This window comes from Astatotilapia calliptera, chromosome 22 (assembly GCF_964374335.1).
Source record: "Astatotilapia calliptera chromosome 22, fAstCal68.1, whole genome shotgun sequence".
Lineage (NCBI taxonomy): Eukaryota > Metazoa > Chordata > Actinopteri > Cichliformes > Cichlidae > Astatotilapia > Astatotilapia calliptera.
In genome coordinates, this window is record NC_137442.1 from 28,262,888 (window position 1) to 28,279,689 (window position 16,802).

Sequence of the window (16,802 nt, forward strand, 5' to 3'; positions counted from 1 at the left end):
CAGTATGGGGGAAAAAAAAAGCTAAAACTAGTTAGATTTGTGTTATTAATGCCCAAGTAGTCACCTTCATATGGCTGTGTAATTAATTAATTCAACTAAAGGTAGCGCTTCGTATTTGTCAGGTATTGTATATAGTTCCTTCCTGGCATCACTGTTAAATTCAGAATAAAACAAGACTTTTGTTTAGCTGGTAAATTGCTGTATGGTAAAGCTTTCGATTTTGTGGTTGTAGAATTCAACTAGTGCACCACTGCTGCATCTCTCTGCATGACTGTCTGTTATCTAAGTGTTGTTTTCTAATAAATGCATGACATTTTGTAAAAGAATCATCTCACCTGCTCCCAACAAGTGGGTGGCTTTGAGTATGGTTAATCCAGAATTGTGTGTTGCTGGATTGCTAGTGACATCAACTCATGAATGTGTCCTAGAGATGACTCGCAATGATCCACAGGTGCAGACAAAGAAGAATAAATACAGCTTTACAAAGATAAATCTGCTCATTACTCCATGCAGTTGTGATTCTTTCTCCTGTCTCTGTCCTTCACTGTTACTGTCCAGTGAGGCATGTTTTGTCACCTAGCTAGCTAACTGGCTCCCTCATCAGTGTTGGGTAATGTTTCCATCACGGCTAATAAGATAGCTGCCACCGTCTGCTGTTCACCTTTTACTGTCCTCCTTTGACTCCCTGCTTGCCTTTTTCACTGCTCACACTTTCACCAGCATGTCACCACCTGATATGTACAGTAATGTTAGTGTTATAACAGCAGACCAGCAGATTACGCTAACGAGTTACATTCTGCTGTGACCTCTGCATCTCATTTACCACTCTACTCTTGTTCAAGAACTTTAACTCGTCTGTCTCTGTGTCTCTTTTTCTGAGTTATGCTGTTCTCAATGCAAATGCTTAGCTTCCAGAACAAATGCACAGCATTTTAAATATGCTTATATCAAGTAAGGAACACAATGTGAATAAAGTGAAAAGTAAAATTAAATAAGTTTATGTCAAAATAAAATAGTGGCTTGCACATTAGGCAAATGTGCAAAAGGTCATATCTCCTTATGCATAGCCATACGCTTTAGTGACCTTTTATGAATTAGGGAGAAGCTTTTTTTGTCTCCTTCTTCTTCAAAATAAGATTAGGGGACAAAATCTGGCCGCCAACAAACTGATTTAACCTTTATGAGCAAAGAGAATGTGAGAAATTTCACAATTTGTTTAAAACTGAGTGTTGCTGAGTGTAGTCTAGTCAGGCTTGTTTCTTGTCAGCTCTGGCTAAAAAATGGAATATTTTACTAAATCATATCAAGATCAAATACCTTGAAGTAAGCCAAATGAACGAGTACATGCTGTGCTTGACAACATCATCTGTCTACGATGTGAAAGCGTAAAACTTAATCACCCTAAATTAGTGGTTATCAAAACCTTCTCCTGGCAGGAGCTCCCTTAAGAAAATGAAAGCTGGACCCTCCCAAGACGATCACCCACCCGTCTTTTTTTTTTCTTCAAATCAGTCTTTAATGAAAAAACGACCAGGTTCAATAAGCGTTTGGGGATTTTCCAAACATAAATTACATTCACTCAACTTTATACTTTGTCCTGATTCTCCTCTCCCCATACACCTCAACCCCCCATGGCCGGCCCCACTGCAGTGGTTCTGTGCCTAAAATAACACGACATGATTTCCATCTCCTTTTGTTTCTCGTTCGGTAGCCGAGCGATTGTTAATCTGTTTCAGGTGCTTTGGCGTTAATGAAATTAACAGCAGGTGCACTAGTGGGGGAACAATGAGACAACCCACGTGAAGGCCCCTGATGTCCCCCCCCCTCATCTTTTCTGACAGTTTCTTCGCTAGTTTTGTGTTTTTCTGCGGTCAGTGTCACTACTGGTAGCATGAGGCGATACCTGGACCCCACAGACCGGTATCTGCTCCTTCGTGCAAGCAGGAACAGGATGAGCACTGCCAGGATCATATCAATAGAGGGATACACAGATCTCAACAGGCTGGGCAACAGCGCCCCACGTGTTATTGGGTATTGGGATGAAGTCCTTGGACCCACTGTAAGATCCTGCGGTGGTGCAGTGGGTCCTTAGTTCCTCCTGGTGGAACCAAGGACCACCAGGCCTCATGTGGTAAGAGTATGCAGGTAGTTCCTGGAAGAACTGACTGGAACCACGGTTGCCTGACCTAAATCCAATAGAATAGATCTGGAAAGAATTCCAAAAGGACACTATCTGAGGATTATCCTGACATTGTCAGGCACGTGGGGGTCATACAAACTACTGAGTACCATTTAGAGTTGCTGGACTTCTCATGGACTAGCCTGCTGCATCATTTTTTCACTTTGGGTGTCTGGGAATTCTGTAGGTCGATCATTTTAGTTTCTTTCCTGACACAGTCCATATCTGTGTTTCCAGCATGACTTTTTCCCCCCTCTGCTGAGACCTGATGTCTTTTCTGTGTGTGTTTTTGTTTTGTTTTTTTGTTTTTTAATTTCTGGGAGCAGTGTCTATATATAATATTTACTTTTTACTGATATAAAATACGCTTTTATTGACATTGTAAACCCTTTTTCAATTGGTTATCTGGTTGTCAGATAACCAATCTCCATATTCTCAGTAAGCCTCCCAATATACCCACCACCATGCCTGCAGTTTATATTTTTTATAGTCTAAGTTAAATGCCAGTTTGAGTTTTCTCTATTCTACCGATCACATCTTATTTGACCTTTTACTCATAATGTTTATGACACAATTCAGTAGCGTTTTGTTCTTTTGGGCCTCTTCAGAGTGAGTTGACAGATCTCTTAAAGAATGTGATGAATAGGCAGGATGTGTGAAATGCTCAGTGATCCATACTTTACAGGAACCTGTTAAAATCCTATTCACTTAGCACTGTGTTGACCTGGAAAAATGCTTTGCTGTTGAGGAGGAAAATTTTATGGACGTGCATTCTGTTAATCATGCATAGTTCAGGCTACGTCACATCAGTGAAAACGGTCGTTGGAAACATGCATGAGCAAAGTAATTGTGACAATGTGCCTTTGAAAACTTCAAACTGGCTTTGGTGCGTCAAGCTAGCTGTAAGACAGGGATAAAACTGCAGTAGGATGGAGTCAGTCTATCAATTTTAGTTTAACTGGATCAAGTTGGCCCTTACATGCAGTCTGTTTGTGATAATACCACAATTGCCTGTGATAAATCTCAATTCTGTTGTGGTATGAACCAGGGGCAGACTTGCCAGCGGTGGCGTGCACAGAAACCACACATCAGGCTGAGAATGGGCCCCATCTAAGTGGGGAAAATTCATCATTTAGAAATTATAAACAGATGCAGCTTGTTCACTTCATTAATGACCAGCATAAATTTGTGGCTCAAAAATAAGGGAACAAGTAATGTACTAAAAAAAATAGAATAGTTCAGGTTTTACGCATGTGTTGCTCTCTTAAAACAATGTGATAGCAAATGAGACGATACTGAAGATGGATAAATATGTGTTAATAAGTCTTCTGTTAGAAATTGTTGGGGACTGAGTGTGTGTGGAGCGCAGGATTTTAGCAGATTTTACTACAAACTGTTCCTCTGCATAAATCTGAATTCTGAGTGTAACAGCTGCCACGTACGATGTGTAAAAGAACACGAAACATTATTTAGCGTCAGGTCACGAGGCACCCGAGTGAAAAACCTCTCACATTCTCTTGTATGACTGAGGCCTCACTGAGAATATGGAGATCAGCCTCCACTGCTGGCAGATATCACAACTTTCTGGTAAACAGTAGGGCTGTGAAAAAGTTTTGACATCAGCCCTCACTGGGTATCATGTCGAAATTTTAATATGAAAATTATTTTGGAGTGAATGAAAAATGTCAAGGAGAGGTGAAGTAAAACTCGGAGAGATAAAATCTATTTCCATGTGGAGATACTGTTAAAAAATTAAAATACGAGTATATCTCTAAAACTGAGAACATCGTGAAAAAGTTAAGTTTCATATTTGTTTTCAGCCTTTTTGTTGTCATTTTGATGATTATGATTTGTATCTTATGAAAATCTAAAATCCATTGTCTCAAAATTTTAGAATATTTGCTAGGACCAATCAAAAAAGGGTTTAAACCCCCTTGGTTGGGCCTCTTTCACCACGAGTTACTGCAACAAGCAGCAGGACATGGAGGCAGTCGGTTTATGGCACAGCTGAGGTGTTATTGCAATCCCAGTTGCTTTAATAGTGGGCTTAATTTCAATACAGTTGTATTTATATAGTGCCACACGACAGAAGTTGCTTCAAGTGCTTTATATTGTAAGTCCCTACAATATTAGAGAGAAAACCCCAACAATCAGACGACCCGCTCTGCCTCCGGCAGAGCCAGGTTCATGGTGAGGCAGCCATGACAGGACAGAAGCCACGTGGAAAAGTTCATTGTGCACATAAGAAATAGTGTCTAAAATCTTTTCTCTATGCCAAATGCCAATCGCAACACTGAGTGCATGGACGAGTCAGAGGGTGATGGGAGGAAGACAAGACAAAAGGCAAAGATTCAGTTTGTCCTACCAGATTGTTCCTTTACCATCAACGCCTTTTTTAATGTGGTCTATGCTGTACTCTGTGAACATCCAGCCTTTTCAGCGTCTTACCCTCCTTGAGGAGAGGAGGCAAACTGTGATGACTGTCATCTGGACAGCTTTCAAATCAACAGCCTTTCTTTTGATTGTGGCTGCATGTGCTTAATTAGCACCAAGTACAAAAAAAAGACCTTTTTCATGATATTCTAATTCTTCTTTAGTGTGTTTTCTGTTGACTGTTTTTTTGGCAAAGGATTGTTTGGGCTTTGATTTTAATTCTTTATGGACATTGTCCAAATGCTGACAAGACATTTAGTGTATAACAAATATTCATTGTGTGTTTAATAATCTCAGTGGTTAAATGTGGACATAAACATGGGGTCAGCTGTCCCTTATTGCTGGCTGCTGTAGCTAAAAATACCCCTTCAGTCGCCATTACATTTAGTGTGCAGGGAGTATGTCACGTTTTTGTGTCAGACTAGGCCTGCAAAATCAGCACGTATTGATTGCAATTTGCAGAACTGACTGAGGTGTGGGCCCAGCTCTCACGATCTTTGCGTTTTTGGTTCTCGCAGTGTTATTTTTACCACCCTGCTATCTTGCCTCAACAATGTCCCCAATCACATCAAAATGACGAACACTTTGATTGAATAGTTTTTTTTTTAAAAGTCGACCCATTATACTTTTTCTCATTTTTTGACACGTAAAACTTCAAATAACAAAGTCAGATACAAAGTAATCCCTGTGGGTTAAAAGGTCAGGCTTCAGACTGAGCTTTTTCTAACCACTCTGTCTCAGACTCTCCTCCTCCCCCCCCCCCCCCCCCCCCCGCACCCCCAATTTGTCTTTCTGTGTGATGTCAGTCGGGGGATTTTCTTTATGACTTTCACGGCTCTGGGAGGGAGATCACCTCGTGTGTTGTTCAAACCTTTTTGTGAGGGGAAACTAATCAGAGGAAAGTTGTCTTTAAGGGAAGTAGCAGCACCGAGGCCCATAAATAAAGATTATTTTGAAGTGAGAGTCATGCAAAGCTACTCTAGTGCAGTCCGAGGATAAAAATATACAGTTGCAAAGTAGGATGTGTCCACAGAAAATGGTACACATTAACTATATATTATATACTGTCGTTTAACTATATTTGTTTGCTTTACAAAGCCAGCATGACCTAGCTTTGAACTGAGGTTCATGCAAAGCCAAATATTTTAAAGCATTTCCAGCAGAGTCCAAGAACACAAGAAAAACAGAGCATAAAACAACAGTTGTTGTCCTTTTTGTACCTACAGAGTTTGCATAGTCTTGCTTTTTGTGGTCGTGGTTTCAAAGAAATATGTGGCAGACTGGGAGAATTACTCTTCTGCAACAGGGTCCTCTTCAAATGAGTAGAATACTGACCTCGTGGTTCATTTGTTAGTGTTGTGGGGTTCTCGGGAATAGGCAGTGACAGTCATTAACTCACTGTACTCTGTTCTTTGGCACAGCACCAGGTGCACTGAAAATGATCTGCTGTTTTTGCAGGTGTCATCACATATGCATGGAAATCTGTTGGTAGTAGGATGAAACGAATCCCTGCCACCTTCAAAACTTTAGGGTGTTGCTCCACAACTAAAGCAAGCAATCTATAGTTGTGAGTTATATTAAATGTATGTAAGGCAGCAGTACTCCTGTTTCATTAGTGAATGATTTGCTTTGTACACCACGAACAAAGAAGCAGGTTGGATGTGCGTTCACTTTGAAACGCTGGGGATAATTTTGCTCCCTCTCTGCTTTCAAAGAGGAATGTAAAAATTCACTGACTGAAATGGAGACAAATAGTTTGAAACCCTATTGGCGGATTTGAATTATTTATTCAGCTTAGATCTCTGTGCCCAGCGTAGTAGCTCAGAATACTTATCAAAATGATTCAGTGTTATGACTCAGTTCCCACTAGTTCAAAAGCATAATCTTTAGCTTTCGTCTACAGGCGTTCGGCAGTTGTTGCGGCGACAGATCTTGAATGAAGTCGTCCAACCGCTGCGCAGAATCATTTCATCCTTTAGTCTTTTAACGCCTACAAAAATGTGTGACTTCACATCGTGTGCGCCTCCATTGCCGTCTGTTCTGTCACTCTACCTGGTGCTTAGCACATGAGCAATGAGGCTTGCGTTCTTAACTCGATGCCTGATTGATCTCCTTCGCTGAACAGGATGGCTGATAAATCAGCACCTCCCCCTTTCTGCCTGTTAATCACATCTGACAACGAAGACAACTAGACAATTAAAGGAACCGGGATAGGCCTTAAAAATATGCTCCTTTAATTGCCACGTCAGTTTATTAGGGACTAGGGAAAGCTCGACTAAAGCCTCCATTAACCGTGAGATTTAAGAGGCAAAGAGCTCGGTGGGAGGAGGGTGAATGTGAGGGATGATGGAACAATGGACTTCACAAAATTTTACAACACTGGTGTCAGTTCTGTCGTTCCTAGTTATAGTTTCTGTGTTCACTGTTTGAACACAGTTTGTTTGTTTACAAAGTAAAATGTCGGCAATGAATTGTAGGTCCTAGCTGTAATTTTTTACAGGTTTGACTCATTTATCATGGTTTATCGTGATCAACCAATAATGTGGTAAATATTGATTTTAAAGCAAATATCTGGCGCTATAATGTAAAGAGTCCAAATAATAGATATAATACCGTAAAGCCGTGAAGTTCTGTCACATTGTTGCTGTACGTCTATAAACTGCTTGTTTATGTAACCATATACTCGCTGCACTGGTCAGTGTGCTTCTGTTTTGCGACAGTCCTTCCTTTTATCTGTCATTATGGAGGGAAAAAAAATAACACCTACTTAGGGGTTAAAATTAACTCTTTGAAAATCCAGCATCATCTCTCCTGACTTGATCTAAATCACAAATTGGCCCTCTTATGATCTGCATGAGAAAAGCAGGCGCGGTATTATGTGGAGATGACCTGCTCCAGCTAGACCTGTGGGCCTGATGAAAGCACCGCCACCTTTGATGTTGTGACAAGGAGTGATGAGTACTTCACACCGTGTCTTCTCTTGATGTCGTGCTTTTGGTCGGCCCATGTATGTTGGCCTGTATTTTTAGAAGGTAATTTAATTTAGAAAATAATGAACTCCTATATGAATAAGCAAACCGTTGTATGCACAGGTTACAGACTGACTGCAGCACACAGATGATGAGCTTTAAGTTTAGCATTTGTGAGTGTGAATTATGTAAACCTGTGCAAAATGGAAAAAAGCAAGACTTTGTTTATGCAGCATATCTCATTCTAGGTGCAGCTTAAACTACCAAACACACGAGCAACAGAACCATATAGATAATGCAAAACTAAGTCAATTCATTTATAAGCACATTTAAAAACAACAAATCTACAAAAAATAAAACAACAGGAGTAATGAAAAATAATACAGATGACAGATGAGGAGAAAATGATGAGAGCAATTGAACAACTGACATACTAAGAGTACCTCCTTCACTTTGAATATAGAATAAAGATACAAAAACCATCAGTAGACCATAAAACAACACAGGAAGGAAATGGTATCGTATTAGATATATAAGCATTATGCAGAAGTAGATAATATATACCAAGTATTGATTTATAAATAGCTGGACATGTATAACTCGGGATTATTAGATAATATTATACTGGAGATAATATAATATAATACGTGTGCCATGATATTTAGATGCAAACTATAATATAAGTTGATTTTTCGATGTTTCTGTGAGGATGGCGTTATAGTAGAGTTTTTCCAGCACCCTCCTGGGACCTCTTCCTAACATTTGCAGCGTTTCTTAAATGCTAAAACTGCTGACGGCAGCATGGTGCAGAATATACAGTCACTTCTTGTTTCTGTGTCCACAGCACCCGCCATTGTCATCTACTGCTCGACATCTTCAACCCAACAGAGCACGAACTCACTGTCAGGGCCAAGAACAATCAGGACCTGGTTCTCCACGCCAGCGAATGCCAGAGGTGAGTGGAAGGTTTGACTTTTACAAACATACAGATATTTTCAGTGAGTCAAAACAAAACAATTTCTCAAGTTTATTTGGCTCTTTTCTTTCACCTGAGGCATTCAGGCAATATTTTAGGTCTTTCAGAGCTGGTTCACTTCACTGTTAGTTACTGCCTAGAGCAAAAATCAAAGTTATGAATTGACGTCCTGCCTTCCAGCTACTTGACTAGAACTCTGCAGGGCGAGTGTTTAAATGTTAATATAGGTGTTTCTTTTTCGTCTTTCTTATAGCTGCGTGTATTTGCTTATGGCCATGATCTGTGGGTATGAACATGTCTTTAATGGATTTGTTCAGCTATTTGTGAGTTGTTATATATAAACACACTGACTTGTAGGTGTAATTGCAAAATATTGTTGCGCTGCGCCTGGACTTCTGATTCTGATATAAACCTGAGAAAGTCTTGGATGTACCATTAAGTCGTCTGTATATTATGATGTATGTAGCTCAGTTACAATCTGCCTCGGTTATGCCAGAAAGTATGAGACGTGTGTAGGTAATAACGTCAATCGATGATTGCTTTGAGTGTTTATTTGTTATTGAACTGCATAGCTTATCCTTAAATATAGGAAAGGTAAAGCAGAACTTGACACGTGCATTTTCCCTCGGAAAGCTCTTTTATTTAATGTAGTGGTGCTGTGTTTTATTTATTTTACAATGGGGGCACACTTTGAGTTTAAGTGGGCTGAACTAGTAACAATTTCCTTTCTTTCAGTGTAAATAGCATTTAAATCCTTATTTTCTCAATATAAGAAAAAGAAATGTAATTTCAACAGCACGTCTTACTTTTAGTACACGATGAAAAAATGTTTCTTTGTTTAATGAAAGAAATCTGGGACTCGATTGCACGAAACATATGTGTGAAACTACAGAAAAGGTGCTTGGGAGCTCATTGCCCAGACTGTCCTATAATTTTAAATGGTAAATGGTCTGTATTTATATAGCGCTTTTCTAGTCCCTAAGGACCCCAAAGCGCTTTACACAACCTGTCATCCACCCATTCACACACACATTCACACACTGGTGATGGCAAGCTACATTGTAGCCACAGCCACCCTGGGGCACACTGACAGAGGCGAGGCTGCCGGACACTGGCGCCACCGGGCCCTCTGACCACCAGTAGGCAACGGGTGAAGTGTCTTGCCCAAGGACACAACGACCGAGACTGTCCAAGCCGGGGCTCGAACCGGCAACCTTCCGATTACAAGGCGAACTCCCAACTCTTGAGCCACGATCGCCCCACTCTGGACACACTTTTTTTTTTAAAGACATTTCTATTGTAGAAAGTGAAAAAGCAAACTAAACCGGAAGACTTTTTAGTGGAAGTTTCAGTAGAAGGACAAGCAGTAAAATTAAGAAAAAGTTAAAAGTTCAACATGTTTTAGCCCCCCCCCCCTCCCCTCCATCCCGGCCTTATGTTTGATAACCCCATCCTGAAAGCTGAGATATTGTTCTGGGTTCTTTTGCGACCTCCTGGATGAGTCATTAGTACGATCTTGGATTCATTTTGTAATTGATAATTAGGCCGTCTACTCCTGGGAAGGTTGACTACATTTTCAGTTGTGGATAAAGCCTCTCATTGTGACACACTGGAGTCCCAAAGCCTTAGAAATGGCGCTATAACCTTTTCCAGACTCATAGATGTCAACCACTTTGTTTCTCTTTCATATCTGTTCCTGAATTTCTTTTGTGCCACAATGTGTTTCTTTTTGACATCTTTTAGGTTACTTCACTTTGTCTGACAGGTTCTGTTTAAGCGATTTCTTCATTCAACACATGTAGCAGTAATCAGGCCTATGTGTGCCAAATGAAATTTAACTTGGCTTTCCAAAAAAATGATACGTTTTGTATTTGCTCAGGTTATTATCATCTAACATTAAAATGTTTTTGATCATCTAAAACATACAAGTGTGACAAATAGATTTGTAGATTACAGCTCAGCATTCAATACCATCGTTCCCTTGAAGCTGGACAGGAAACTGCAGGATCTAGGACTGAGCAGCTCCCTCTGCAGCTGGATCCTTAGCTTCCTGTCTGACAGACGCCAGGTGGTCAGACTGGGCAGCATCACCTCATCCCCCATCACACTGAACACTGGTGCTCCACAGGGGTGTGTACTGAGCCCTCTCCTGTACTCACTCTACACCTACGACTGCACAGCCACTAACAGCTCCAACATCATTGTGAAGTTTGCGGACGACACTACAGTGGTGGGTCTTATCACCAACAGTGATGAGACAGCTTACAGGGAGGAGGTCAGCGCCCTGACCCACTGGTGTCAAGACAACCATCTCACCCTCAACGTCGCAAAGACAAAGGAGTTGATAGTGGACTTCCGGAGGTGCAGAGAAGTACACACCCCCATCACCATCAACGGCGCTGCTGTGGAGAGAGTGAGCAGCTTCCGGTTCCTTGGCGTACACCTGGCTGAGGATCTTACGTGGTCAGTACACACAAACAAAACAGTGAAGAAGGCGCAGCAGCGCCTCTTCTTTCTCAGGAGACTGAAAAGATTCGGCATGAGCCCCCGCATCCTCAGGACCTTCTATCACTGTGCCATTGAGAGCATCCTCACTGGATGCATCACCACCTGGTATGGCAACAGCACCGCCTACAACTGCAAAGCTCTCCAGCGAGTAGTGCGGTGCTCTGAACGGATAATTGGAGGTGAGCTTCCCTCCCTCCAAGACATCTACAGGAAGCGCTGCCTGAGGAAAGCGGGGAGGATCATCAAGGACTCCAGTCACCCCAGCCATAAACTGTTCAGACTGCTTCCATCAGGAAGGAGGTTCTGCAGCATCCGGTCCCGTACCAGCAGACTGAGAGACAGCTTCTTCCATCAGGCCATCAGACTGCTGAACACGTCATAGACACCTCAGCTTCACTACTGGAACTTCAACATTATGCACTCCACACTGTATATAAATGCCACTTGTTTTGCACATATTCAACTCTGTATATTTTATATATTTTATTATTATTATTATTATTATTATTATTTTATTTTATTTTTTTACTATTTAATTTGTAAAAATGTGTATACACACACACACACACACACACACACACACACGTAGGAAAATATTTAGTATACACATCCAGAAATGCATACACTATTATATATTGTACATATATTTATTAGTTTCAGGTTGGCCATTCTTGTATTTTGCTCGTTTGTGTTGTTGTGTTTGCACATCTCTGTTGCTTGTGGGGCTCGCACACAAGAATTTCACTCGCATGTGCTGTGCCAGTGTGCCTGCACATGTGATGTGACAATAAAAAGTGATTTGATTTGATTTGATTTGAAATATGCAAAAAAAGGTTAATCAGAAAGGAGGTGCTTTTTCACAGTAGTCTAATATGACTTTCTAGTTGATGTGAAATTCTGTGTATTTGAAACAGACGGCTACAGAATTGCAATTTTCACCAGTTCAGAAAAATGTTATTTTACCCTATTCAGTCACAAACTTATAGCAGGCTGACTGTGTTATTGCCATTTTATCACCATCTTGACAGATCAAAGCCTCTTTAAGGATGGCAACCGACTACAGGTGGCCACAGACCCACTCCCTATCTTTGAAACAACCATTTCAAAGGCAACAAGCTTGAAGTTCTTGCAATGGTCACAGTAATTATGACCATCCAGTGGTCCCAGCCACTGTTTATATTAAAAGGTTTTTTTTTTGCTGCTGTTGTTTTGTTTCCTTGACAATGTTGAGACACACAGCGAAGAGCTCTGTGGCTCTCTTGGTGTAGAAGAACATCGCTTTGATTCCTTAAGCATAGATAAGTGTTTCTTCCCTCTGTAATATGGTTCGATTAATTTAAAGTGTAACAAAGTACAATATAAATGCACACAAATCTACTAAGTCAGAGAATAATTGTAATTGCCTACTTCCATCCCCACCCATACCACTCAGACATGCCAGCACATGTGCACATAAATCATCAGCGTCTCCTGCAGCTTACCTCGGCCTCACTCGCTTGTGTGTCTGTCTCTCTCAGCTTGTCATTTCACTGGAAAGTGGCAAATTATGATTCCTGTCGGCACTCTCTCTCCAGTGCAATCTTTGGTCATGAGCGGAGGTACACCGTTTGGTGACTCATAGGCCCTTCTCTACAGGGGTGGGATGTTATTTTCTGAGACGAATTAGGGGGTGGAAAGGGATCTTTTCAGACACAGCCAAACAGCTCAGCAATCGGCTCTTCAAATAATCTTTCCTGGTTAGAAATGACTAGTTAAGTTCAACAATTTTGTGCTATTATTGTCTAAAAGGAGATAACTTCAAATTTCTAAAAGGAAAAAGAAAATTGCATTTTTATAATACCAGCAGTGTAGTGGGTTTTCATTGTAACACTGATGGGTACTGTTTTCATAGGGCTGTGTGCAGTCCAGCTAACGATCAAGTTTACCCAAAGATTCAGTTGTTTAAAGAACCACTTTTACCAGCAATAAGTTCAAGTAATTATTTTCTGTGTGATAATCCATCACATCATTGTGGAGGCATTTTAGCCCACACTTCTTTACAACATTGCTTCAGTTCATTGAGGTTCGAGGGTGTTTATCTGCAAGTCCACACAGCATTTTAATCAATTGAGGTTTGGACTTTGACCGGCGCGTTGCAGCAACTTGATCCTTTTCTTTTTCAATCATTCTGTTGTAGATTTGCTGCTGTGCTTAGATCCTTGTTCTGTTGCATGATACCGGAGTTCATGGTCAGCTCAGTCACAGTAAGGTGCCCGTGTCCTAAGGCTGCAAAACAAGCCCAAATCACCACCCCGCTACCACCATCCGTAGTTGGTATGAAGTGTCTGTGCTGATGTGCTGTTTGGTTTTATCCGAAGGGCATTGCAAAAAAGAAAAAAAGCTTTCTCCTGGTAAGACTTCCAAACAAGCTGTTGCTGTCATTTATGACCACAGGAGGATCTGTTTCGTTACATTTACGTCTCAATTTAAAGGCTTTCCCAATAGTTATTTTCATCATTCTTTCTTCTTTAAAGACCAATGTTTGAACTTTGTTGGCTCTCCAGGTGCTCCAATTACTATACAGACCCAAAACAATTATTTTACATTTACCTATAGGTGTTGATGTCAACTTGAATAATGCCATATTTTGAATATATGTATTTGATTGAAAATGCAATTTTACCCTTTTCAGTCTCTTGGAAGAGATTTCTGTTCCAAACTTCCATGCTGGTTTTCCATTTACCACCCTCTGTGGAACAAAAAATGTAGAACTTACATGTTAGACTGAAATTATTATACTTATAAAAGATGCATGCATCCATACACCAATGATTGATTTGACCCTGGTCCTCTCAGATAGTGTAGTTATCTTTGAAAATAAGCAACTAAAACCTCAGAGCGGTTGTGTGAAGCACCAAATGCGTGTGCTCGGTGGTTATTCATAACTACTTGTAACTGAGACAATGTAAAAGAGAAACATGGCACACAAAGAATCCACAACTGAACGCTGACAATTCTCTACAGTTGTTCCATCCTTGCTTTCAAAAAGCCAGTCAACAAGTTAAGGAGAATCCTGACAGGTCCGCTTTGAGTACAGCGAACTATACAACCCAAACTTGGTGGGTGGAAAAGTTTAAACCAGAAATATAACTGTTATTGAATTAAGGTTTGTGATGCTGATTTTCTCGTATCAGTCTTTGTTTTACTGTATTTTCTTCTGCTGTTTAAAGTCAGGCCATCTGTTGCTGCTATGTAATTTCTTTAGTTGCTGAACTTCACTTTCTTCCATCACAGATGCAATCATAAAACCAAAGATATGACCTTAAATGGAAGTCAAATGCTCTGTAAAACACTGCCTCTTTAGAATCTGACAGTGAATCACTGAGGCAAACAAGTATCAAGTAGCAGCAAATGCTAGTATGTAGTGCTTTTCTACTCTGCCTGAGCACTTAAAGCGCTTTATACACCAGCCCCATTTACCCAAGCACTTTTTCATGCTTTCCGTCGAACATTCACGTGTTGATGTATGTATAGACTTGCACGTCTTTTCCTCCTTTGAATGGCATTCCATTTAAAGACAGCTATTGCCTTAGGCCCCACCAATCAGCATATCCGTCCCATAGATATTTCTCTTGAGGCCTGATATTTGAATTCATCAGGGAATCAGTTCAGAAGCAGCCTGCTGATTCTTTCACAGCATGCACTTATTTCCAGGTAGAGAATAGCCTCCCCAGCATCACTCATCCCCCATTCCTTGTTTGCAAATGCCTTTCTCACATACCCAGAGCATGCTTAATGCAGAGTGGGGTAGAACTTTGCATGCGGTGAGAAACAGGGCCACTGTGCTGAACCATATTGTGATCGTCTTTCCAACTCCATCCTCTGTTGACATCAGATGGCCCTGTCATTTCATATTTCTGTCCCGTTCTATGATGAATGAGGTGTCAGGCACAAGATGTTTTCTGGAGTCTTCATCCAGGACTGCTGAAGCTAATGCTTCAATCTGACGTTTGCAGAAATGACTCTGTCAGTCATCCGTATTTTCCTGCTATGATTTTTAATTGTTTACATTGAGCCTTTTCAAAGCTACGCAAATAAAAAGTCATGAAAACCCCGCCTTGAGTGAAGAGGAGAAATGCAGTTTTTAGACTTTTCTAGACACTGAGCTTTTTCCATATTCATACACATTTCTGCATTTTCAGATACATGACATCCGATAACTTAGTTTCTGTCAAAGGAAAACACAGAGCTTATCGGTGTTGGAGAAGTTCAGTTTGTGACATGTGTAATCTCTTCCTGTGAGGGTGAGAGACTGAGTGCTCCTTTCATCTTCTCACATCATTCACAGACGTGTCTTACAAGGTCTTCATCCTCTTCATGGTCTTCTTTAATGGCAAATGGGAGAAAAGTGAAGTACCTCACACTGCGAATGCTCACTTTGATGTTTGGGAGCCTGAAAAGGTTCCAAAACACTGACGCGATCCCACCACAGTGATATCCAAACCATTATTTCCTCCCATTTCGGCTTTTAACAGAGAAGAACAGAGGAACGATAGTGTGTCCTTTCTTCTTTTTTGCAGATTTTCCTGGCGTAATATGCTCTTTCTCAAAACTATTCAAAGTGTGAGATTTTACAGGATCGTGCTGAAAATAGAATGCTGCTCTGGAATACAGTGAAATGCAAATTTCAAGCTCCGTTACTGCTACTGAAATGCAGACCTATACGTTGGTATTTGAGACTGAATTTCTAACTTGTAAGAATTGAAGGATACTGAAAATTATCATTGACCTTTTCCAATTGATTTTATTTGTTTTTTCTTGTCTTTTTAGTCTGTAAAACTATGAGCAAATTCTCAGCTGTCAGCAGTTAAAGGTGCTAAACAATCAAGATCCAAACATAGGTCAGGTCTGTCACTTTCAAACTTCAGTGTCACTCTGCACCAGTAGTTGTCGTCCTTTTTTTCAAACGAACTTATTCTCCAGAGGGTAAACGGTAAACGGCCTCACCCTCACTTTCACTGAGTTATGTTGCTAAGCTGAATTGTGGATATGTTGCTTTTGATATCATTGAAGATTTGAGAGGTTTGGAAGTACCTCTGGCAAATTATGAAAAGCTCCATAGAAAGTGAGATGCTTGTACAGCTTGTTGGTGAGTCCTACATCGTTAGGATAGCTAGTCCTGCAATTGGCACAAGCCTCTGTAAAGCTAGCTAAACTGCACAGTTCTAGTTGGTGACTGTGAAATTTTAATGGAAGGACATTTTAATTGACACGTCTGTTTTCTTTTTCTTTTTTTAATTTAGGTGCCCTTTTGTAGTTTGCTAGCACATACTGTAAACTCACAAAGCAGCTATCTAATAACATAAGCAGGTATAACGCTAAAAATCTGTTCATTTTTGCACATTCTTCATCTTCTGTGGTGTCAGTGTGGATAATTTTGATGGATTAAATTATTAAATGTGATTAATGGATTTGTCATTGCAAAATATAACGCAAAAGCGGTTTGTTAACTTTTAAATTCTCAGAAATTACGGCCATTTGAACAATGGCACTGTAAAATGTAGCTTTCATTCTTTAGTATTTTTCACCGTTTATTTTAATTATGGATTTGATGAACTAATGAATTCATCCTGTGATTACTGCATGGTAGCTAATCCCCCCAAAATGACGACACACTAACGGTCACTGCTCTGCATAAACGACATGTAAATTAGCACCATGCCCTTCACTTACTCTGTAGTCTTTGAGGAGGAAAATG

At 40.5% G+C, this 16,802-nt stretch overlaps 1 protein-coding gene across 4 annotated transcripts in view; it reads left to right on the plus strand.

The window, feature by feature from the left end:
* The window catches only part of trappc9 (trafficking protein particle complex subunit 9), a 232,402-nt gene that overhangs the window by 126,731 nt on the left and 88,869 nt on the right, over positions 1 to 16,802 (plus strand). For all 4 annotated transcript variants that reach the window (XM_080296224.1, XM_026155948.2, XM_026155951.2 and 1 more), the window contains one exon: positions 8,426 to 8,536. In XM_080296224.1, the coding sequence (XP_080152350.1) occupies positions 8,426 to 8,536 (111 nt within the window). The remainder of the gene's footprint in view (positions 1 to 8,425; positions 8,537 to 16,802) is intronic.